Source organism: Bubalus bubalis, chromosome 15, assembly GCF_019923935.1.
Source record: "Bubalus bubalis isolate 160015118507 breed Murrah chromosome 15, NDDB_SH_1, whole genome shotgun sequence".
In the NCBI taxonomy this organism is placed as follows: Eukaryota; Metazoa; Chordata; class Mammalia; order Artiodactyla; family Bovidae; genus Bubalus; species Bubalus bubalis.
Window position 1 is genome coordinate 40,147,077 of NC_059171.1, and position 24,137 is coordinate 40,171,213.

General features: G+C 36.1%; 1 protein-coding gene across 2 annotated transcripts in view; it reads left to right on the top strand.

The window, feature by feature from the left end:
• The window catches only part of IL7 (interleukin 7), a 59,428-nt gene extending 38,742 nt beyond the window's left edge, over window positions 1-20,686 (top strand). Inside the window, exons 3-6 of one of the 2 annotated variants that reach the window (XM_006071477.4) lie at window positions 11,102-11,182; window positions 12,223-12,354; window positions 15,863-15,916; window positions 19,643-20,686. In XM_006071477.4, the coding sequence (XP_006071539.1) occupies window positions 11,102-11,182; window positions 12,223-12,354; window positions 15,863-15,916; window positions 19,643-19,762 (387 nt within the window). In that variant the 3' untranslated portion in view covers window positions 19,763-20,686. The remainder of the gene's footprint in view (window positions 1-11,101; window positions 11,183-12,222; window positions 12,355-15,862; window positions 15,917-19,642) is intronic. The other variant, XM_006071479.4, reaches the window with a different exon arrangement.
• The last annotated feature ends 3,451 nt before the right edge of the window (window positions 20,687-24,137 follow it).

Below are 24,137 nucleotides of genomic sequence, written 5' to 3' on the forward strand. Positions count from 1 at the left end.
TTCTGCATGAAAAGTATATTGAGGGTAGTTTTATGATATTATTTTGACACTCCATATTTGATAATATAGTCATTTTCAATATTGTTTTTGAACTGGTGATTTTTGCTTTTATTCTTGGATTGCTCTCTACAGAATGACTGTCAATATTGTTAAAGCATTTAACTCTGTATTTCTGCTTTTATGTACTATGCTAGTCACTCAGTCGTGTCCAAATATTTGCAACCCTGTGGACTATAGCCCACCAGGCTCCTCTGTCCATGGGGTTTCCCAGGAAAGAATACTGGAGTGGGTTGCCACTTTCCTTCTTCAGGAGATCTTCCAGACCAAGGGATTGAACCTGAGTGTCCTGCATTGCAGGCAGATTCTCTACTGTCTGAGCCACCAGAGAACCTCCTGGAGACATACAATATGAAACATTATTTCATGAATATAAGTTAAATAAGAAGCAAAGTGACAATAAATTTCATTAGAATTGCTTTGCTTTGGCTACTCTTGGTCTTAGGAAGGACTGGAATGAACATAATTATATTTTGGTAACCTCAGAGCTTTGATTAATTAACTTTTGGTTGTTAATTAGTAGCACTATATATTCAACTTAGAATTTTAGCATAAAATTTAGTACAAAACACTTTATCTGCTAAATTACTGTATTACGTATCTTCCCTTTCTTGAATATCAGAGCTTAATTAGTTGTGGTCATGTATGGATGTGAGAGTTGGACTGTGAACAAGCTGAGCACCGAAGAATTGATGCTTTTGAACTGTGGTGTTGGAGAAGACTCTTGAGAGTCCCTTGGACTGCAAGAAGACCCAACCAGTCCATTCTGAAGATCAGCCCTAGGATTTCTTTGGAAGGACTGATGCTTAAGCTGAAACTCCATTACTTTGGCCACCTCATGTGAAGAGTTGACTCACTGGAAAAGACTCTGATGCTGGGAGGGACTAGGGGCAGGAGGAGAAGGGGACAACAGAGGATGAGATGGCTGGATGGCATCACTGACTCGATGGACGTGAGTCTGAGTGAACTCCAGGAGTTGGTGATGGACAGGGAGGCCTGGCGTGCTGCGATTCATGGGGTCGCAAAGAGTCGGACAGGACTGAGCGACTGAACTGAACAAAAAATAAACACTAAAGCCAACAACATACCAAAATTACAAAACAGGTGAAAAGGAGCATAAAATAGTAATAAATATCTGTATTATTTTAATCTCTGAACTTTAAACTAATTATATAAAAAGTATGTTATATAAGAGATGCACCAGAAACAAAACATAGAGAAAGTTTTTAAAAATTCCTAATATAAAATGTAGAAACTGATCATTAAAAGACAAACAATTTAAGAAAATGGCTAAGAAGAGGCTGTTCATAGAAAAGGAGATGCAAATTGCCAATTAACATAAAATGATGCTCATCCTCTAGTAGTCATGGGAAATGCAAATTTAAGCTATAATGAGGCACAAATTTTCACATATCAGGATTGGTTAAAGGCTTATGACATCTGGTGCTGGCAAAAATGTGACAAAATGGACACATTTGCTGGTGGAAGTGTGAATCATTTGTACTGAACATAATGATTTCTAAATGGATATACTATTCCCTTCAGCAAGTTTCAATTATGGAAACTAATTCTATAGAAATGCAAAAATTAATATAAAAGGAGATAATATATATATGGGCTTCCCTAGTGGCTTAGTGGTGAAGAATCTTCCTGCCCACGCAGGAGATGCAGGTTCAATCCCTGGGTTGGGAAGATCCCCTGGAGAAGGAAATGGCAACCCACTCCAGTATTCTTGCCTGGAAAATCCCATGGACAGAGGAGCCTGGCAGGCTGCAGTGCATGGGGTCGCAAAAGAGTTGGACACAACTTAGCAACTAAATAACAACAATATACACATACAAATACACAAAGATGTCTATTGTAGCATTGTTTGTTGGAACAAATATTGACTTTTTTCATCAATGAGAGAAGTGTTGAATAAACCTCAGAATACACTTAATGTAGATTATGCAATTATTTAAAAAAGATATATTTAACTTAGAATGATGATCATAAAGATCATAATATAAAGTGAAAATAATACAGAACAGATTGAAGAGTAATATATATTTTATGATCCTATATTTTAAATGGTAGAGGAACATGCTTTCATAAACCCTATATATCATTTATACATGTGAATTTTGAATGCGCATTACACATATGCGTAGTTTTTTTGAGCAAGAAGCATTGAAACATATATATTACCATATGTAAAATTCAACAGCCAGTGGAAACTGGCTGTGTGATACAGGGGGCTCAAATCCAGTGCCCTGTGATAACTTAGATGAGTGGGAGGGGATAGGAGGTGGGAGAGAGGTTCAGGAGTGAGGGGACATACATATACCTATTCATGCTGCCTATTCACGTTGATATATGGCAGAAAACAGCATAATATTGTAAAACAGTTATCTTCCAATTAAAAGTAATTTAAAAAATATTCTTATCAAACTTAATATGAATCATCTTGGGGAGGTGATTCTAGTGGGGGCAGTGGAGAAAAATTGGAAAGTTTTTCATTATACATTTTAGTATTGTTTGAATAATGACATGTAAGCAATATAGATGACATAAAAATATTTTTATGTTCAAAATAATTTAAGAAGCCAACAGATGGGAAAGCTATATCATGCCAACCAAAATCAAAATACCATAATACAAGTAGGGTGAGAAAAAACTTTATTGCCCAAACTGGAAGACTTTTAAGAATGCAAGGGGGAGCTAACCAAACAAGCTGTCATTCTGGTATAAAGCAGAATGATCCCATAAAACTGAGAATTCAATCTTGGGAATGTAATCTACAGCATAGTGACCATAGTTATTAATACTGTATATATATTTTGAAAATTGCTAACAGAGTAAATTTCAAGAGTTCTCATCATAGGAGAAAACATTTTAACTATATGTAGTGATGGATATTCAGAGAAAGCAATGGCACCCCACTCCAGTACTCTTGCCTGGAAAATCCCATGGACGGAGGAGCCTGGTAGGCCGCAGTCCATGGGGTCGCGAAGACTCGGACACGACTGAGCGACTTCACTTTCACTTTTCACTTTCATGCATTGGAGAAGGAATGGCAACCCACTCCAGTGTTCTTGCCTGGAGAATCCCAGGGATGGCGGAGCCTGGTGGGCTGCCGTCTATGGGGTCGCACAGTCAGACACAACTGAAGCGACTTAGCAGCAGCAGTGATGGATGTTAAACTTACTGAACTAGACTTATAGTGGTGATCGTTTTGCAGTATACACAAATATCTAATTATTGAATGCTTAAATCTAATGTTATATGTCAGTTATGACTCAGTTTTTAAAATGTCTGTGGTTTAATAGAGCTAAGGCAGGAATCTATGGTTTCAGTGTATACTGGGCCACCTTATGGGATCCTAGGTGGCAAGAGAATGTTACACTCCTGTCTTGGTATTCACCTTGTCTGGCTAAAATAACCTCTGGCTGGAATGCTGATATTAAATGATATTTTAAAACATTTAAATTCTTAAGAAATCAGATACTGTGCATGCAAGACTAATCACAGATGCAGCCATTAAATGACAGCATGTTAATTTTCTGTTGGTACCCCACTTGTCTATGTAAACAAGTCCCTATAAAATGTTTATTTTCCCAATTTTGTTTTCAAAGATAAGTGTTTGTGTGTGCATGTGTTTGTAGTATATAAAAAGTATATTATGGTATGGATATGGACAGTGCTGCTATCATGTATATTATTTTATATATATTATATACTTCATATATATAATATATACTTTATCACACACCTATCCATATATGTGGATATGAGTAGTGCTACTATAATAATTAAAATCAGGGGAAATATACATATGTATATATATATGTATGTGTTTGTGTTTTGAAGTTTTAAATTTAGTGAAGTACAGATTATCAGTTATATCCTTCAAGAATCATGCCTTTGGAATTTTATATAAAAAGTCAAAGCTTTACCCAAGATCACCTAGATTTCCCCTATGTTATCTTCTAGGATTTATTGTTATGTATTTTAGATTTAGGACTGTGATCCATTTTGAGTTATTCTGTGAAGAGTATAAGGTCTGTTTAAATTGTTTTGCATGTGGATATCCAGTTCCAGCACCCTTGAAGGGACTTTGTTCCATTGTATTTTCTTTGTTCCTTTATCAAAGATCAGGTGACTGAGTTTGTGGGTTTATTTTGGGCTCTCTGTTGTGTTGCAAATACATCTATTTGTCTATTCTTTTGCCACTGTCACACAATCCTGATTGCTATAGTTTTTCAGTCAGGTTTTTGCTATAGTTTTTGAGTCAGTTCTATGACTTAATCTTCTCTTTCCAAATTGAGTTGTCTATTCTAGATCGTTTGCCCCTCCATATAAGTTTTAGAATCAGTTTGTTGATATTCACATAATAACTTGCTGAGATTGAGTTTATGATAAATCCATAGGTCAAGCTGGGATAACAAACATTTTGACAAGGTTGTCTTCCAATCCATGAACATGGTTGATTTTTCCATTTATTTAAGTCTCCTTTGATCTTTCACCAGAGTTGTGTAGTTTTCTTCATAAAGATCTTGTATATATTGTTAGATTTATACCTAAGTACTGTAAACACTATTGTGTTTTTAACTTCAAATTACATTTGTTCATTGCTGGTATGGAGGAAAACTATTAACTTTTGTCTTACTTTGTATACTGCAACTTCACATAATCATTTATTAGTTCCAGGAGGGTTGTTGTTTTTGTTTTTTTTTTTTCCTGTTGATTCCTTAGGATTGTCTAAGTAAATTAAGATGTCATATAGTAAAAAGGACAGTTATATTTCATCCTTCCTACTTTGTAAATCTTTTATTTCGTTTTTGTTTCTTATCAAATCATCTAAGATTTTTGATATAGTGTTGATAAGCAATGATGAGAGGGACATCTTTTCCTTGTTTCTAGTTATAGGAAAGTTCTGAGTTTCTCACCATTAAGTATATATTAGCAATAGGATTTTGTAGATGCTTTTTTATCAAGTTAAGGAAGCTTCCCCCTAGTCCTCACTTACTGAGGTTTTTATAAATGAATGGGTGTTGAGTTTTTCAATTGTTTTTTCCTGCTATTTATAATTTGATCATTTTTCTTTTTTACCCTGTTAAAGGGATGGATTACATTCATTGATTTTTTGACTGTTGAACCAGTCTTGCATGTATGGGTAAATATCACTTGGTTATGGTGTATAATTATTGTATACATTGTCAGATTTAATTTCCTATATTTTGTTGAGGATTTTTGAGTCTATTTTCATAAGATACATTGATGTGTGATTTTCTATTCTTGTCTTCATTTGATTTTGGTATTAGGGCAAGCCTGGTCTCATAGAACAAAATAAGTATTCACTCTGCTTCTGTCTTCTGAAAGATATAGAAAATAGCTATGATTTCCTCCTTAAATGTTTGATAGAAATAATCAGCAAACCCATCGGGGCCTGGTGCTTTAGTTTTGTAAGGTTATTGATGGCTGAACTGCTTTGTTATTGCTGTTCTGTCACTCAGCTGTGTCCAACTCTTTGTAACCCCATGGACTGCAGCACACCAGGCTCCCCTGTTCTTCACTTTTTCCCGGAGTTTGCTCAAACTCATGTCCATTCAGTCAACTATGCCATCCAACCATCTCATCCTGGGCTGGCCCCTTCTCCTATTGCCCTCAATCTTTCCCAACATCAGGGTCTTTTCCAATGAGTCGGCTCTTTGTATCAGGTGCCCAAAGTATTGGAGCTTCAGCCTCAGCACCAGTCTTTCCAATTAATATTCAGGGTTGATTTCCTTTAGGATTTGATCTCCTTGTGGTTCAAGGGACTCTCAAGTCTTCTCTAGAACCACAGTTCAAAAACATCAATTCTTCAGTGCTCAGCCTTCTTTATGGTCCAATTCTCACATCCATACAGGACTACTGGAAAAACCATATATGGACCTTTGTCAGCAAGGTGATATCTGCTTTTTAATACGTTGTCTAGGTTTGTCATAGGTTTTCTTTAAGAAGCAAGTATCTTTTAATTTCATGGCTGCAGTCACCATGTCTAGTGATTTTGGAGCCCAAGAAAATAGTCTGCCAGTTTCCAAATTTTTCCCATCTATTTGCCATGAAGGATGGGACCAGATGCCAGGATCTTCATTTTTTTAATGTTTAGTTTCAAGCCAGCTTTAAAGTGAGGAGATGGGAAGGGAAGCATTTTATAGTCCGTCAATTAAGTCTCAGTCTTTTGATGTGTCTGTGCTCCTGAACTGTAAACTCTACCAACTTATGTGAGAAAGGATGAGGAGCAAGGACTGATATTGAGTATTTCTCTTACCCCAGATAGGTTAGACTCATAAAAATCACAGCAGGTTAGGTTTTGTTTTTCTAATTTTGTTTTGCTTTTTTTATGGGCATAGATTTTGTACAAGACAACTTACTTGACCTCGTTTGGCATTGTACATTATGAATCACCACCTTCTTAAAACTATCTATTCCCCTATTTTCCCAACTTTTTGGCTTCTCTGTGTATGCTCTTGGATCTCTGAATGTCAACTTAATCTATTTAAAAGCAAACATTTTACTCACACCATCTCTTCTACTATCTACCTATCTCAGTGAATGGCAACACAGTATATTCTGTTGCACACACCAGGGACCAAGGAATCATCCCTGGTCTGTCAGTCTCCATTAACTTTAATTCTCAAATCATGTTTTAATTTTCTTTATATATATTTCTCAAGTCAATTTAACTATCACTACATTCTTTCCTACCACCGAGTCCAATAAACTATTATTTCAAGCACTGACTATAATAGCCTCCTATTACCTTCTTGAACACTTCCAAACCATTTATCATGCGGGTATTAACATGATCCTTCAAAAAAGTATTTATCCATTAATTATTAATTTGAGGATCAAGGCAAGGCTCCTTAACATGTTCTTAAGTCCCTGCATAATCTGGTATCCTCTAGATTTTGTTTCATATGGAACCAGTGATTTCTCTTGCTTTCTCAGCCATATACTAGCTTTCCTACTCTTTCATCCAGCAGCATATTTGCCATTGTTCCGTCTCATTTACCTGAAGCCGTAAATGCTGTTTTCTATATCTTTTCACCTCCTCTATTTCCTTTTTCTCTAGTTTACTCATGCTTCAGATCTCAGGTGATGTGTTCCTTTCTTAGGGAAGTCTTCACTGAAGTTCCTAAATAAAATTCTTTATAGGCTTTCATGGTAGCATATACTTTTTATTTACAATTATCAACTTGAGATTTGATTGCGGTTATTGGATTGATGTCTGTCTTTAACACCAGAAGGTAAATTTCTTAAAGGAAGGAACCATCTGTAATCTTGATCACAGTTCTATCCCCATTTACTATAAGGTACATGGTAGATGTTCAACAAGTAGTTGATTGAAGAATAAATGAATGATTTTTCATTTAAGCTAGGAATTAACTACCAATTCTTACTATAATCTGATAAACTACCTGACTAATGGTAAAATTTGTAACATTTGAAATAGGATTCCAAGAACAATATAGACCTTTTCAAATTTCATACAGATTACACATTTCATTTAAAAGAAGTTTCACTTTTCAAAGGGTCCTCCAAATGAATCTTTTTATGTCATAAGATTTTGGACCATGAGTGGGTTGTAATAGTGATAATCAGAAATGAAAGAATATTTCTGTAGGGACACCAAGTTCATTTTCAAAAAGCAGTTAGCCATAAGACTTAATCTTTCTTTTCTATGTCAAAACCCCAATCCTTAATCCCATATCTACAAAATAGAAGAATAGAAAGGAGGGAGCCATCAGTTATGTGGCTGCTGATGAGAATCATTTATAAGCTGTAAATAGACAGTAGTTCACTTAGAGCACACGTGACCATGAGTGTCCAATTAGAACAAGCACATCAAAGGCATGTTGGCAAAAACCACACGAAAGTGAATCTTGGAAAAAAAAATCAAGGAAAATATATAAAAGAAAAATTGAAATAGAAATTAATTTTGTAAGAAGTTAGTGTTTTTGAAGAAGGGACTGCTATGAATGCAATAGAAAATTTTCCAAGATAGAATAAAACTCTGCTGCAATGAAAGAAGATGTAATTCTACAAATGGAAAGGACATTAGGTATTTTAGGAACAACGTAGATAACATAATTTTTTTATTGGAGAATACTGAGTTCAGAGTCAAGGTGATCCTGGATTGTCTCTTACCTTTCATTTTCATAATAAATATGACTATTCAAATATGTCAAGATCCCTTTAATAAACTACTACTGATAAAGTAATTCTGCTATTTTCTAAATCAAAAGATGATGTATAAGCTTCTTTCCAACTCTATGATTCTATAAATCTTAGTCTGAACCATCTTTTTCATAGGGCTTAAATGAAAACAATTGCAGAAAGCAACTGTAGTTGTTACTCACTTATGTTTATGTTAAATTTATTCATAAAATGCAAACTAAAGTTAACTATTCAGTTATAATTGCAACTTCTTTAGGAGTCAGCCTTTTATGTCAACCTTTTAAGTAACAGTTTTATCTACTGAAGCACACATTTGGCAAACAAATCACCTGGTACAACATTACCTTTCTGTATCTGCCAAAAATGAGGCTTGTTTAATACCTGGAGCAGTGGCTTAACCAATATGGCTTTTCAAATATTCATGTCTCATGCAATTTATTAAAATGCTCCAAGAAATAGGCACTATTCCATATTATAATTTTTGGTAAATTGAAAAATGTCATACAGATTGGCTTCATATTTTTTAACCCTTTTTTTTTTTTTTTTTTTTGGAGGCATTGCATGGCAAAAACAAGGCTTTCCCAGGTGGTTCAGTGGTAAAAAATCCACATGCCAATGCAGGAGACGTAGGTTCAATCCCTAGGTCACAAGATCCCCTGGAGAAGGAGATGGCAACCCACTCCAGTATTCTTGCCTGGGAAATCCTATGGATAGAGGGCCCTGGCAGGCTACAGTCCATGGGGTCGTGAAAGAGTTGGAGGTGACTTAGCAATTAAACAACAACAATAACATGGCAAAAACAAAATGCATGTCTTATCAGAGAAAAATGTATGAATGATTTATTGTCCTTCTTGAGGTTAAATGTAAGTCAATAAGAAAGTGAGAGAACGTTAGAGAACATTAATTCTCCACTATCTTTTCAGGAATGTGTATTAATATAGTGGAAACATGAGCATCAGTTCAGTTCATTTGCTCAGTCGTGTCCAACTCTTCGCGACCCCATGAATCTCAGCATGCCAGGCCTCCCTGTCCATCACCAACTCCCGGAGTTTACTCAGACGCACGTCCATCAAGTCAGTGATGCCATCCAGCCATCTCATCCTCTGTCGTCCCCTTCTCCTCCTGCCCCCAATCCCTCCCAGCATCAGAGTCTTTTCAAATGAGTCAACTCTTCACATGAGGTGGCCAAAGTACTGGAGTTTCAGCTTTAGCATCATTCCTTTCAAAGAACACCCAGGGCTGATCTCCTTCAGAATGGACTGGTTGGATCTCCTTGCAGTCCAAGGGACTCTCAAGAGTCTTCTCCAACACCACAGTTCAAAAGCATCAATTCTTTGGCGCTCAGCCTTCTTCACAGTCCAACTCTCACATCCATACATGACCACAAGAAAAACCATTAGCCTTGACTAGACAGACCTTTGTTGGCATAGTAATGTCTCTGCTTTTGAATATGCTATCTAGGTTGGTCATAACTTTCCTTCCAAAGAGTAAGCATCTTTTAATTTCATGGCTGCAATCACCTTCTACAGTGACATGAGCATAGTTATAGAAAAATGTATCTATTTGCACTTGAGATATTTTCAGTATGACTAGGATGGTTGGTGCTAACAAATCTTGTTTATATAAGCATACTTTTACAAACATAAGAAATGATGTACAAGTGTCAAAGGATGCAGCATCTGCCCTTTATATCAAATGGCACAAGAAAATGCAACTTTGTTTTCCCATTAAGCTTGACAGAAAGCCTTGCACACTGACCTGTAGGAAGTGCTGAAGGGTTAAATGAATGATTACATGTTCAGGCTGTATAATTCTTACAGGTAAAACAGATAATATATACATTTAAATTCAGGATAAAGCCAGAGACTGTTTATGCTTTTCACAGGTGAGAAGACTAATGCATATTTTTCTGAGAGGCAGATGAAGATTATAAGCCCATGATTAAATCCTGCCATTACCCCACTTTTTGTCTGTTTCTTTGATGACAACACATAGGCTAAGATTGCTTGATAGAAGCTTTGATTATCATGGAATTGCTAGTTTGCTGGACAGAGCTAGTCCAATCCTGTGCATAAAGAATCTGAATCCTTAGGAAATTCTAATATGTCAACTGTATTCTGGATTCAGGTAATCCCCACCTTCAAAAGATAAGAAATTCCTTAGATAAGAAAAATGAGAATGTGCCAGTCTGCCTTCCCACTCCTACATGACAATACACACATTCAATCTCACTTTTTCACAGCAAAATTCTACCTCAAACATCCCCAACTGGTTTGTTTAAAATGCTGTAGAATGAATTTCAACTTTACTCTCTCAAGTAAATCATTCTTAATTCCCTTTGTCGCTGTTTGTGTCAGGAAACTGGACCAAATAACTGCTTAAATGAATCTCAACTTCGTGATTTCAAAATTTATAGTGTTTCCTATATAGTGAAAGACTCTTTCGACCCCGTGGACTGCAGCCTGCCAGGCTCCCCTGTCCATGGAATCCTCCAGGCAAGAATACTGGAGTGGGTTGCCATTCCCTTCTCCCATATAGTACAACTCCTATATAGTAGAACTACTAAAATACATACTTTCATTACGCCCTTCCAAGAACCAGTTTCTCTCATTTCTTGAGTTAAACTATGGAGTCTAGGGAAGCTCTTTTTAAGGGTTTGTGTATATATTTGTTTATTCTTCAATTATAGAAAACTATTCTTCCTGCCTAGTCAGCTGAGCCAGGATGTTTTCCTAAAAATGCACATATAAATACCAAATATTATAACATTGTTATTTTTATAATTACAACATACTAGAAAGGTCCCCAGTTTAACCATATTATTTTATATTATTTATTACAGGACAACATGATAAACTTTGATAGCAATTGCCTGAATAACGAACCTAACTTTTTTAAAAAACATTCATGTGATGATAATAAGGTAATGATAATTATTTGGAGTTTATGTGTCATTTGAACTTGATATCATAGAAGTTTATATTTCTTGTATCTGTTTATTATATTGATTATTAATGACATAGTCTTTTGGTTCTAACCTGACAATTGCCATTGATATATTGTTATACTGTGGTCTTTTATACTTTTATTTTACAAATTGCCCTATGCTTATTTGATAAATATTCCTTTCAATTTTAGCATTTCATTTTCACCTTGAAAACAGTAGAACTGCTGAATTCAAAGATACACATCTCAGTTCTGAAACATTTATTCAGGGAAATGCTTGTCAGAATGATTGCTTGCATACACACACACATAATTAATGGGCATAATTTAGTTGTACGCATTTTTAAATTTTTTCTTTCAATATTTTCTTATCTTCAAATCATTACCTCCTCTATTTGGTATAATGTTACAATTTACAGAATTTTGAATAAAAGTTTGTGTCATCTCTTTCTTCAGAAACTAGCGTGCTATTCAAGTCTTTCTGAAACTCACAATAACTGAGTTAACCTTATGGCATTTGAGTGTATCCATAAATTCCTTAAAAAAACTCCTTACATTAAGCATCTGAAACACTTGTTTTAGGAAAATAGGCCCTTTATTATTGCCAGTTATTCATCCATATCTCCAAAGGGGCAAAGATAATAATAAAAATCACACATACCTTTTCTTATTGCTGCTTTCAGAAGCACTCTCCTTTAGTTATCTTGTTTAAAACTGAATAAACTTGTTATGTGCTCACTCATAAGTGATAAGATCATACATAACAAAGAAAAGAGAGTTTAAAAAGTCACATAATCATTAAACTGAGTTCTAGGCACTTTAGGCTGTCACCTGGAAGCTAAACAGTTTCAGTTTAGTTGATCATCAGTCATGTGATTAACTGGAATAGAAGAAAAGTGGGGTGGAGGTGGGGCATTATTTAGCAATACAGTTCTGGCTTTAGGCTCTTTAGAAAAGCTTATTACTTCTTAATATTTTATTTGAACCACAGCCCTTCTGATGTTTTTTATATAATAGGAAGCTTCATTTTTGAATCGTGCTGCTCGAAAGTTGAAGCAATTCCTTAAAATGAATATCAGTGACGATTTCAAGCTTCACCTATCAACAGTTTCACAGGGCACATTAACACTGCTGAACTGCACCAGCAAGGTAAGCTGAGGACTATTTACTTTGAACCAAAATATAAACTCCTCCTGTGATAGGATACTATTATTCTCTGATGATCATAAGCATTAGCAGAGAAATCTAAGTGCTTGTAAGAAAACTAAAATGCATTTACTCAATTCTAGAAGAGGAAAATTTCAACTTGTAACATACCTATTCCTCTTTTGGCTAGGGCAAAGAAATCATTTATAAAAGGGGACTAAAAAAAGAGCAACACTGAAAATCAACTATACTTCAATTAAAAAAGGAAAACAAATAAATGAAAGAAAATAATAAATAATATTGCCATGGGCTTCCTTCATAGTTCAGTTGGTAAAGAATCTGCCTTCAATTCAGGAGATCCCAGTTCAATTCCTGGGCCGGGAAGATCCACTAGAGAAGGGATAGGCTACCCACTCCAGTATTCTGGCCTGGAGAATTCCATGGACTGCATAATTCATTGGGTCGCAAAGATCAGACACAACTGAGCGGCTTTCACTTCACATTGCCATAGTAACTTTCAAGGAGGCTAGGGTGATAAGTTGGATGAGGATGGTAAATTTTTATTTCTAAAATATCTTAATTTTAATCCATTTATGTACATATTTGTAAGAACTCAGAACCTATAAAAATTAATCAAATATTTAACAAATATCTTTTTATATAAACTTTGAGTGCATTTATGTCCAACAATTTTCAGTTTTTTTGCCTCAATAATTTTGATAAGTACAGGGCTAATTTTTTCTACTTCTCTACTAGCAGTTATGAAATATAACCAATAAAACAAAATTTGGAAGACATTATCTTGGGACTAAGACAACAATTTCTTCACCTGCAAAGTGGTGAAAAATATAGTATCTACATTATAGGATGCTGAAAAGGTTAAGTGTTCAATGATACAATGCATATAGCATGCATGCATGGGAGCTCAGTCATGTCCAGCTCTTTGCAACCCCATGCACTGTTGCCTGCCAGGCTCCTCTATCCATGGGATTATCCTCTCAACAATACTGGAGTGGGTTGCCATTTCCTCCTCTAAGGGGTCTTCCTGACCCGGGGATCAAACCCGTACCCCCTGCATTGCAGGTGGATTCTTTACCACTGAGCCATCTGGGAAGCCTACTTAGTACTAAAAAGCTTCAATGAATTATTATTATTATTATTATTATTATTACTTTACCCTCTAAGAATTTTACCAGCTGCCATACAAAGCCAAAATATTTCTTATATATTAAAAAAAATTTACCACTTTTATGATAGAAAAAGGATTGTTTTAAAAAAATGTTAATACTAGTAGTTGCCCATAGAAGGTAAAATGGCAAGACTGTCCTTGAGCCCTAGAGACAGTGATGAAAATACATGTTGGATCTTAGTAAGCTGGACTACTTCATTTATCCTTATGGTTATTTATTTCATGCAAGCCAGCCTCCTCCTGGTGGTGTTTTTATCAAGCTTATTTCCAATCTTGTCCCCTTACTCATGTTAATTTCTTATATAGAATTTCTTCTGCTCTGTTTTCTACACATTTGATCTCTCCTGTTCTATCTATTGGAGAAGGAAACGGCAACCCACTCCAGTATTCATGCCTGGAAAATCCCATGGACCAAGGAGCCTGGTGGACTACAATCCATGGGGTCGCAAAGAGTCGGACACAACTGAGCGACTTGTGTGTGTGTTTGTGTGTTCTATCCATACATCCTTCAAGGCAAAGTTTAAGATTCATGAAGAGCTTATATTTCAGCTCTTAATCCTTATTTATAATGATTTAAAGTACAGTCAGTGGGAGAAGGAGAGGGAAGGACTAACTGAGAAAGTAGCATTGATATATATATACACTATCATGTGTAAAACTGGTAATTAGTGGAAAGCTTTGATACAACACAGGGAGCCCAAGTCTGGCAGTCTGTGATGACTTAGAAGGGTGGGATGGGAAGGGATAGGGAGGCTTCTGAGGGAGGGAATTATGACTGATTCATGTTGTTTGGCAGAAACTGATACAACACTGTTAAGCAATTATTCTATACTTAAAAAACAAAAAAATGAGGAGGATGACATAAAAAATAAAAAGTACAGTCAGCCTGTCATATCCATTGGTTCTGCATTCTCTTATTCAACCAACTGTGGATCAAAAATATTCAAAAAAAATTCCATAAACTTCCAAAAAGCAAAACTTGAGCCACATTTACAACTATTTATGCAACATCTACATTGTGTTAACAACTACTTACACAGCATTTACATTGTATTAGGTATTAAGTAATCTAGAGATGATTTAAAGTCTACAGGAGGAAGTGCCTGGTTATATGCAAATTAATTGCTATTTTATATAAGGAACTTGAGCATTTGTCCTTGGATTTTGGTATCCACCCGGGTCCCAGAACCAATCCCCCTACAAATACAGAAGTATTACTGTACTATCTTATGCAGGAATAGGAAGTTCACTTCATGTTGCTTACAAATACAATTGCTTAGTAATGCCTTATGTTGAGTATAAGTTTCAAGTCAGGGCTTAACTGAAAAGACTGCAGAGCAAACTAGCAATATCACCTCTTGGAACAGGAAGGGTTAAAGGTCATAAGTATGCTCTATGTTTGCAATTCTTTCTCCTGAGGAACTTTGCATGGATCACCATGTTCCAAAATCAACTAATTTTAGAGAGAGAAATAACATGAAAATTTAAATCTTAATATTAAAATGGTTGCAAAATTAACTGATACAATTCACCTTTTTCTTGTAATGAGAAGACAAGATGTTAAAGATGGTTAACCACATTGAATTTTCTTCATGAGTCAGGCATACTACAAGCTTTTTACTGTTGTGTATTTCATCTTGCTTCTGATGGGTAAAGTTTAATAAAATTTATGGTTAGGATTTAACAACTTAGTGCAATATCATTTTCATGTTTTGTCTGTTTTCTAGTTTTGTCTGAAATTCTAGTTTTGTCTGTTAGTATACCCTTCCATGTTTGTTTTTCAGATCTCACAGCAATTAACACAGTGCTGGACACATCTGCTGGAGAAGGCAATGGCACCCCACTCCAGTACTCTTGCCTGGAAAATCCCATGGACCGAGGAGCCTGGTGGGCTGCAGTCCATGCGGTCGCTAAGAGTCGGACAAGACTGAGCGACTTCACTTTCACTTTCCACTTTCATGCACTGGAGAAGGAAATGGCAACCCACTCCAGTGTTCTTGCCTGGAGAATCCCAGGGATGGAGGAGCCTGGTGGGCTTCCGTCTATGGGGTCGCACAGAGTTGGACACGATTGAAGCGACGTAGCAGCAGCAGGACACATCTACAAAATAGTCTAGGTTATTTGGAGGACTAACCTTTCTTGTTTCTCCCTTTTCCCTGATATTTGATAATATTTCTAAATGAAATTAATATTCTGCCATACTAACAATTTAGATTCTCAAGTAGATTAGATGAGCTGAATGTAATATGAAATTTAGCAGTTATAATAATGGAAGGAGTAATAAAGGATTAATAATATTATAAATATGACTTTGTTTTTAAGGGTAAAGGAAGAAAACCACCTTCCCTGAGTGAAGCTCAACCCACTAAGAATTTGGTAAGAGTTATTGCACCCTCCAGATGTTTGCCTTCAACAGCCTGAAATAACTACAGCATCCTGATAAAGCTCAGCCCTGTTAATGAAACAACAAAGCAGAAGTCCTCATACATGACAAGCTTTCAAAATAAATGGATCACAAGGGCTGTAAGGCTAGGCCTTTCCCCAAAGCAGCGCTCTGTAACCTTTGGGTGGTGGGCTGGAGCCAGTGTGCACCTCTCTTCCCAACTCCGTGTTCTATAATGTCATTTTAGTAGTTTGGTACTCCAGGTATGTAGTACCTGCATACTACCTACATACTACTACATACTACAGGCATGAGGGGGCTTCTTAGGTGATGTTAGTGGTAAAGAACCCGCCTGCCAACGCAGGAGACATGAAACGCAGGTTCCATCCCTGGGTCAGGAGGATCCCCTGGAAAAGGGCATGGCAGCCCACTCTAGTGTTCTTGTCTGAAGAATCCCATGGACAGAGGAGCCTGGCAGGCCACAGCCTCTGAGGTTGCAAGAGTCGGACACAACTGAGTAACTGAGCACATGCGCATGCATGGGCTGGAGACCATGCAAATTGGCAGAGGCCAATGTGAAGGCAAACATCTCTTCTATCAGCTTTTTGCTCAACAATTTCTGAATGTTTCTCTTTGAATTGTTTCCTTTCATATGGTTGGTTTTGAAAATAGTCATTATAATATTGGTAAAAGGAGAAGTGAGATACCACTTAGAAATTGGACCTCTTTAAACTGCATTTTTAAAAACCACTATTTTAAAATTAAAGAAGCTAGGGAAAATGTCAGAGCATTGATTTTTTTAAAAAAGATAATTAAAACCTCAATAAGTAATAGGCAAAGGACATGACCAAACTATATAAAAGAAAATAAACTAGAAAACAAGATACAAATAAAAAAAGCGAGCTTAGTGAAGAAATACATATTAAAAACAAGGACCCTTTTTAAATCCATTTTACTCATATAGATTATACAATATATTAGTGTTGTTTTGTTGCTAAGTTGTCTGCCAGTCTCCTCTGTCCATGGGATCTCCCAGGCAAGAATCCTGGAGTGGGTTGCCATTTCTTTCTGCAGGGGATCTTCTTGACCCAGAACTGAACTCATGTCTCCTGCATCGGCAGGCAGATTCTTTATACTGAGCCACCAGGGAAGCCCATACACTATATACTGTATATGTGTAATAGTACATGAATACTCTATATGTACACACATCTATTAGATTGTTGCACAAAATTATATAGCAGTATGCAAAATATTCGGAGAAGGCGATGGCACCCCACTCCAGTACTCTTGCCTGGAAAATCCCATGGACGGAGGGGCCTGGTGGGCTGCAGTCCATGGGGTCACTAGGAGTCGGACACGACTGAGCGACTTCACTTTCACTTTTCACTTTCATGCATTGGAGAAGGAAATGGCAACCCACTCCAGTGTTCTTGCCTGGAGAATCCCAGGGACAGGGGAGCCTGGTGGGCTGCTGTCTATGGTGTCACACAGAGTTGGACACAACTGAAGCCACTTAGCAGCAGCATGCAAAATATTTATGAATGAAAAAGAATATTTCACAAAATGTGACAATGATATATTAACTAGAATGAGGCATGGAAAAATGCACACACCTGCTTCATGACAGTGATAAGATTCTTTTTTCACATTTCCATTATTATGTTATTTGACCACTCTGTGTGTGTTAGTCATCAGTCATGTCTGACACTTTGTGACTCCATGGACTGTAGCCCCACTAGGCTCCTATGTCCATGGAATTTTCCAGGCAAGGATACTGGAGTGGGTTGCCATTCCCTTCTCCAGGAGATCTTCCCAGCCCAGGATAGGAGTATGGAAATCTCTTACTCCTCTTAGAGAAGCAGAGTGAGTCTGCACACCCTGGGACTCAGGAAACCTTAGGTATTCCAACTTGAAGTAGAATAGTTGAAATGAATACCTGAATAGTATCAATATACTGAGTGCTTCTGGCTAAGGGAATTTGGAGAGAAAGTTTAGAAAAAGGAGATAACACATGTGTTCCTGAAATGACAGACATAAAATCATGTTTGTCTTTTTAATGAATGTTTAGCCTTGGTCTATGTAGAAAAGTCATGAAATGTTCATGTCTATGTTTTTCAAGTCTGCTAGTCACATAAATTTCAGTTTATATGTTTTAAAGATGTTTTGGCACATGACTTTTTTACTTTACTTCCTCACACCCCTCCCTCTCTGTTCTGTAAAGGAATCTGGCATCCAAACCCTGAGACATTAGTTAATTCTGAGACATTAATTCACTTCTCAGGCATCCAGAGTCCACATCTCAGGGACTAACAAAAATATAACTGAGGATACGCAGAGCTACTCTCTTTTATGTTTATTACATCTGAGGTGTCTCTTTCTCCACTTCCTGTAGGTTGTACAGGTAGCCCTTTTGAAGATTTTTGACAGAGCCATCTTCTTGGTCTTCTGACTTTCAAAATAGTCATATTCCTTGCCTCAAAAAAAATGTTCTAGGATCCTCAATACAAAGAATATTAGAAATCCTCCTTCATATTTACCTTTGAAATCTGTCCTCTAATCTTTTAAATGAATTATTTTAAGAGTATGTGTTAGTGTTACTAAATATATAATTGAAAGAAATCTGAATGTGACCAAACTAAAAGTAGGACAAACAAGCTCAAGACCCAATCTATTACATTTACTTGATTGTGTGACCATGGCAGATTACTTACCCTCTTTGCATCTCAGTTTCCTCAAATGTGAAAGGTGAAATCATCAATTTTATAGCTACTAAGTAGATAAAATGAAATAATATATGTATAGCACTGAGCACAGTACCTGACCTAGCAAACACCTAATAATCAGTTGTTATTGAAATGAAGAAATTGCCCTGTAGTAATTCACTTCTCAGGCATCCAGAGCCCACATCTCTGGGACTCATGAAAATATAACTGAGGATATGCACAGCTACTCTCTTCTATGTCTATTACATCTGAGGTGTCTCTTTCTCCACTTTCTGTAGGTTGTACAGTTAGCCCATTTGAAGATTTTTGACAGAGTAGGAAAGCTAGCTTATAAGGCAGGCATCTTCCATTCTCTAGTGAAGACTAGCGAACAAACTTAATTGGGATATATATATATTAATAAGGATATGTCCTTACTAATCTTTGCCAAAATAAACTGAATATTTTCAGTATTACTTCTTCCATAAAAATATTTTTCCATTGTAAAAAAAAACTCAGTTGAATAATGTACAGATCTTTCTCACAAAAGTTTAAACAGTACTCTTATGTCCACTTATGTTGCATTGGTAAAAATGGTGGCCACCTGACAGCTCTTTAATCCTAAATTTTAAATCATAACAACCTTGTATATCCTACACATCAATGATTACAGCTAGGAACCATAATTTTTAAAAAATGTCATTCAATGTTCTTTTTTAAAGATTCTTTTGACGTGGGCCATTTTTTAAATTAGCTACAATAATGCTTTTATGTTTTGGTTTTTTGGCCACAAGGCTTATAGGATCTTAGCTCCCTAACCAGGGCTCAAACCTGCACACCCTATACTAGAAGGCAAAGTCTTAACCACTGGGACTACCAGGGAAGTCCCAAGATTCTTTTTAATTACAAAATTGTTAGTATAACCTAGTATAGTGGAAACTAAGATTGAATGTTTTGCAATGTGTATTTTTACTAAAATGTGAACTAAAAACTTTTTTTTATATATTTCTCTAGGAAGAGAATAAATCTTCAAAGGAACAGAAAAAACAGAATGACCTGTGTTTCCTAAAGATACTACTACAAAAGATAAAAACTTGTTGGAATAAAATTTTGAGGGGCATTAAAGAACATTGAAAATATGGAGTAGCAATATAAAACCTTGAGCTTTATTTGTATCCTCCAAGAATCTATCTGTTCATGCGATTTTCGAGGGCAGAATGCCTCCTGGAAGTTACTGAATGCATCCTGGTTAAAACAGATTACAGCAGCTGAGAAATCCTTACTGTAGTACCAGAAGATGGACCTAAACAATGGAAACAAAATCCTGCAATCAACAAAACTATTTCACATGTATGAGGACATATATTAATTGGTATTAATTCTGAACCGTTTAAGACAATCCATGTAAGGTATTAGTTGCAATAATGCTTTTTAAATGTGTTTAAAATTTTCAGAAGATATATAAAAGATATATAAATTCTGTGAAGTATATAAAGGTTATGAGGGTTAAAAATTAACATTTCATTATTACCAAAATATATACTTTTATGCCCATTATGCATCAGTATACTGCAATGAGAGTGTCTGTGCTGGAAATGTTTCAGAGTTAACAGTGAGATATGGATAAGGCCCATGAGAATGAGTCATGTAAAGAAGCAGTAGCATAAAGGAGTCCAAGGTAACTGAAAGATATTAAGAGGTGTAGTTAAACATGAATGTATAATACAGTGCCTTTGATAAATGATATTACAGATGTTTTAAAATTAAAGTAAAGAATAGTTTCACAAAACAGAAAGTCACCTGCTCTAAGGATGCTAAACCATAGCACTGGGTTACTTTTGTCATTTATGTGTAATAAAATTTGTCTACATGAGTTTGCAATTTGGGAAGTATATTTTTAAGAGAATAATATATGTTGGCCTTTTAATTAATGGGATGTGTATATTTAATTTTGACACAATATCTATATATAAAAATATTTTCATACAGTATTACAATTGCTTACTTTGGATAACATTTTTCCTTTGATAATAAATGACCTATGTATTAACACTGTCAGATTCATTTAATTAATCCCAACAGGATTTTTTTTTTTTTTTTTTGGTCATGCCATGTGGCTTATGGGCTCTTAGTTCCCCCATGAGGGACTGAACCTGGGCCCCCTGCAGTGGAAGTGCAGAGTCCAAACCACTGGGTCACCAGGGGTGTCCTTCAAAAGAATTTTTTAAACCCAAGACTTTTAATGCTGCACCATTATTTGATTGTTCACTTCCATTGAAATATAATCTTTAATCTCTTAAATATCAAGAATGTACATGAGACTGGGACCCCCATGCTAAGTAAGAATAGGAACACTACTTTACTGCCTGTTTTTGTCAGGGCCTGAAAACTTGCTTATGAGGCAGGCAGGCTTCCATTCTTAAAAGTGAAGACTACTGGCAAATCCTTCTAAGCTTAGATTTGCCAATAGCCTTCACTTACAAAGGGAATTGAAAGCACTATTCTAGGCAGGCCAAGTGTTCTAAAATAGCCACTGTGGTCTCATCATCACCTGCTTCAGAGCTGACTGACTTATTTAATCTACAGACAATGCTCCGGTGCCATCCTCAATGTGTGGAGGGAAGACCTTCCTCTCAGTTCACGTCTGTCTCTCAGCTTCTCTTTCTGTTTCTCTTCTCTTTCTGTTGTGTCCCCAACCCACACAGAGTTTCCTCCTCACTGGTGCAGATGGTTGTATAGAGTTGTACACATAGTTGTACAGATTCACTGATTATCTCAGTAATGAGGCGGTGGTGAGTCAAGGGGTTTTCTCTTTGGTTTTTTATTAATTCCGGAAAAGGGAGTTTACTAACACTTTTTGGGAGCAACTGTTTCTTCACCAAGCTTTTCCTTCAGACAGACTTTTCAAAGAAGGCTATGCTTCCTTCCACCACAAAACAGGTCAACTTTGCGGCACACCTCCACCCTGACGAACTGGCGCTGTTGGCAAACCATTGGCTATGAAGAGAGGATGTTTTAAGTTTCTAAAGGGAAACTCTTAAAAGTGTTCTTGAAAGTGTTTCCATGAAGGCTGTCTATAATGTTCCTAACAGGGTTGAGATTGTGACAAAATAAAGAGCGATTATTTAAAAATACTTCATTAAAAATTTTTTAAATTTTCCTTTTTAACTACTTTCATTTTTTTTAATTTTATTTTTAAACTTTACATAATTGTATTAGTTTTGCCAAATATCAAAATGAATCCACCACAGGTATACATGTGTTCCCCATCCTGAACCCTCCTCCCTCCTCCCTCCCCATACCATCCCTCTGGGTCGTCCCAGTGCACCAGCCCCAAGCATCCAGTATCCTGCATCGAACCTGGACTGGCAACTCGTTTCATACATGATATTTTACATGTTTCAATGCCATTCTCCCAAATCTTCCCACCCTCTCCCTCTCCCACAGAGTCCATAAGACTGTTCTATACATCAGTTCTCTTTTGCTGTCTCGTACACAGGGTTATTGTTACTATCTTTCTAAATTCCATATATATGCGTTAGTATACTGTATTGCTGCTTTTCTTTCTGGCTTACTTCACTCTGTATAATAGGCTCCAGTTTCATCCACCTCATTAGAACTGATTCAAATGTATTCTTTTTAATGGCTGAGTAATACTCCATTGTGTATATGTACCATCGATCTCTTATCCATTCATCTGCTGATGGACATCTAGGTTGCTTCCATGTCCTGGCTATTATAAACAGTGCTGCGATGAACACTGGGGTACACGTGTCTCTTTCCCTTCTGGTTTCCTCAGTGTGTATGCCCAGCAGTGGGATTGCTGGATCATAAGGCAGTTCTATTTCCAGTTTTTTAAGGAATCTCCACACTGTTCTCCATAGTGGCTGTACTCGTTTGCATTCCCACCAACAGTGTAAGAGGGTTCCCTTTTCTCCACACCCTCTCCAGCATTTATTACTTGTAGACTTTTGGATCGCAGCCATTCTGACTGGTGTGAAGTGGTACCTCATAGTGGTTTTGATTTGCATTTCTCTGATAATGAGTGATGTTGAGCATCTTTTCATGTGTTTGTTAGCCATCTGTATGTCTTCTTTGGAGAAATGTCTATTTAGATCTTTGGCCCATTTTTTGATTGGGTCATTTATTTTTCTGGAGTTGAGCTGTAGGAGTTGCTTGTATATTCTCGAGATTAGTTGTTTGTCAGTTGCTTCATTTGCTATTATCTTCTCCCATTCTGAAGGCTGTCTTTTCACCTTGCTAATAGTTTCCTTTGATGTGCAGAAGCTTTTAAGGTTAATTAGGTCTCATTTGTTTATTTTTGCTTTTATTTCCAATATTCTGGGAGGTGGGTCATAGAGGATCCTGCTGTGATGTATGCATTTGTTTATGATAGAATTGAATTGTAGAGAAAACTCACACCCCAAAATTCTTATTCAGCATAGCATGTAAAATTCATGGAAAAAACCACCAGGCTTTTATGATTGTATTTCTCTCATTTCCTAGCTACTAGCAAGGTAAGTAAAGACATGGCAGGTTGGTTAGTAATGATCTTGGATACTACATTTTTTATTATTTCTATCCCCTAGTTAGATTTGTCTTATTTCAATGGACACTGTCTTTCAGATATGTATGTGGATGCCTTAAATCAGCACTTTTTAAAGACTGTCACAAGAAACCCTCTATAGATTCTAAAAAAAAACAAAACAAAAACAAAACCTTAGTTCTGAGATCAGATAATTTTTTCTTGGAGATTCACAATTCACATATTAAAAGCTCTGTAAACTCATAAAGTTTTTTTAAAAAGTTTAACATCAAGATACCATTTCCAAAATTGACTACAGAACACTTTAATGTAAAAACCACTAACCTAGCACACTTGGAGGAATATTGCTTTATACAAAGAGATTCAGTTAAGAGTCTTTTAAAACAAGCTCTAAAGGAATTTGCTGAAGTAAGAGATATTCCTTTCAGGATTAACATAGTTCTATCACACCTAGAAGTGTTTCTTTTCTTTAAGCCATCCTTTCATTTAGTCAGTTTAAGAAGGACATTTCATCAAATCTACTGTAAATTTTTCTGTGGAAACACACATCCTCTATTCTAATTCAGATGGTCTTTATGGTACTCTATCCATGAAAACTTTATGCTTTTAGTCATTATGGTCTTACTCCTTAGGAAGTTCTTCCAAATTCTATCAGCTGTAAATAAAAATCATGTTTTCCATGAAGGTAAAAATTTCTAAAATCTCACTTTTTTTAAATTCTTCATTTACCTTCAGCACAGTCCCAGTAGCTAAAATTCCACCAGGCTTTACTTTTTGTGGTATTATGAAAAAATAGGTATAATGTATTTGCTTTTGTAAACTATCTATTGCTCCATTTCCATCATCACAAAATTTGGACACATATTTCTACTGTCACTTAAAATCTTTGCACTAGATTAATACTAATAGTAATTAACACATTTCTACATAAAACATTTCACTTCAGTTTTCAAATTTGCTACT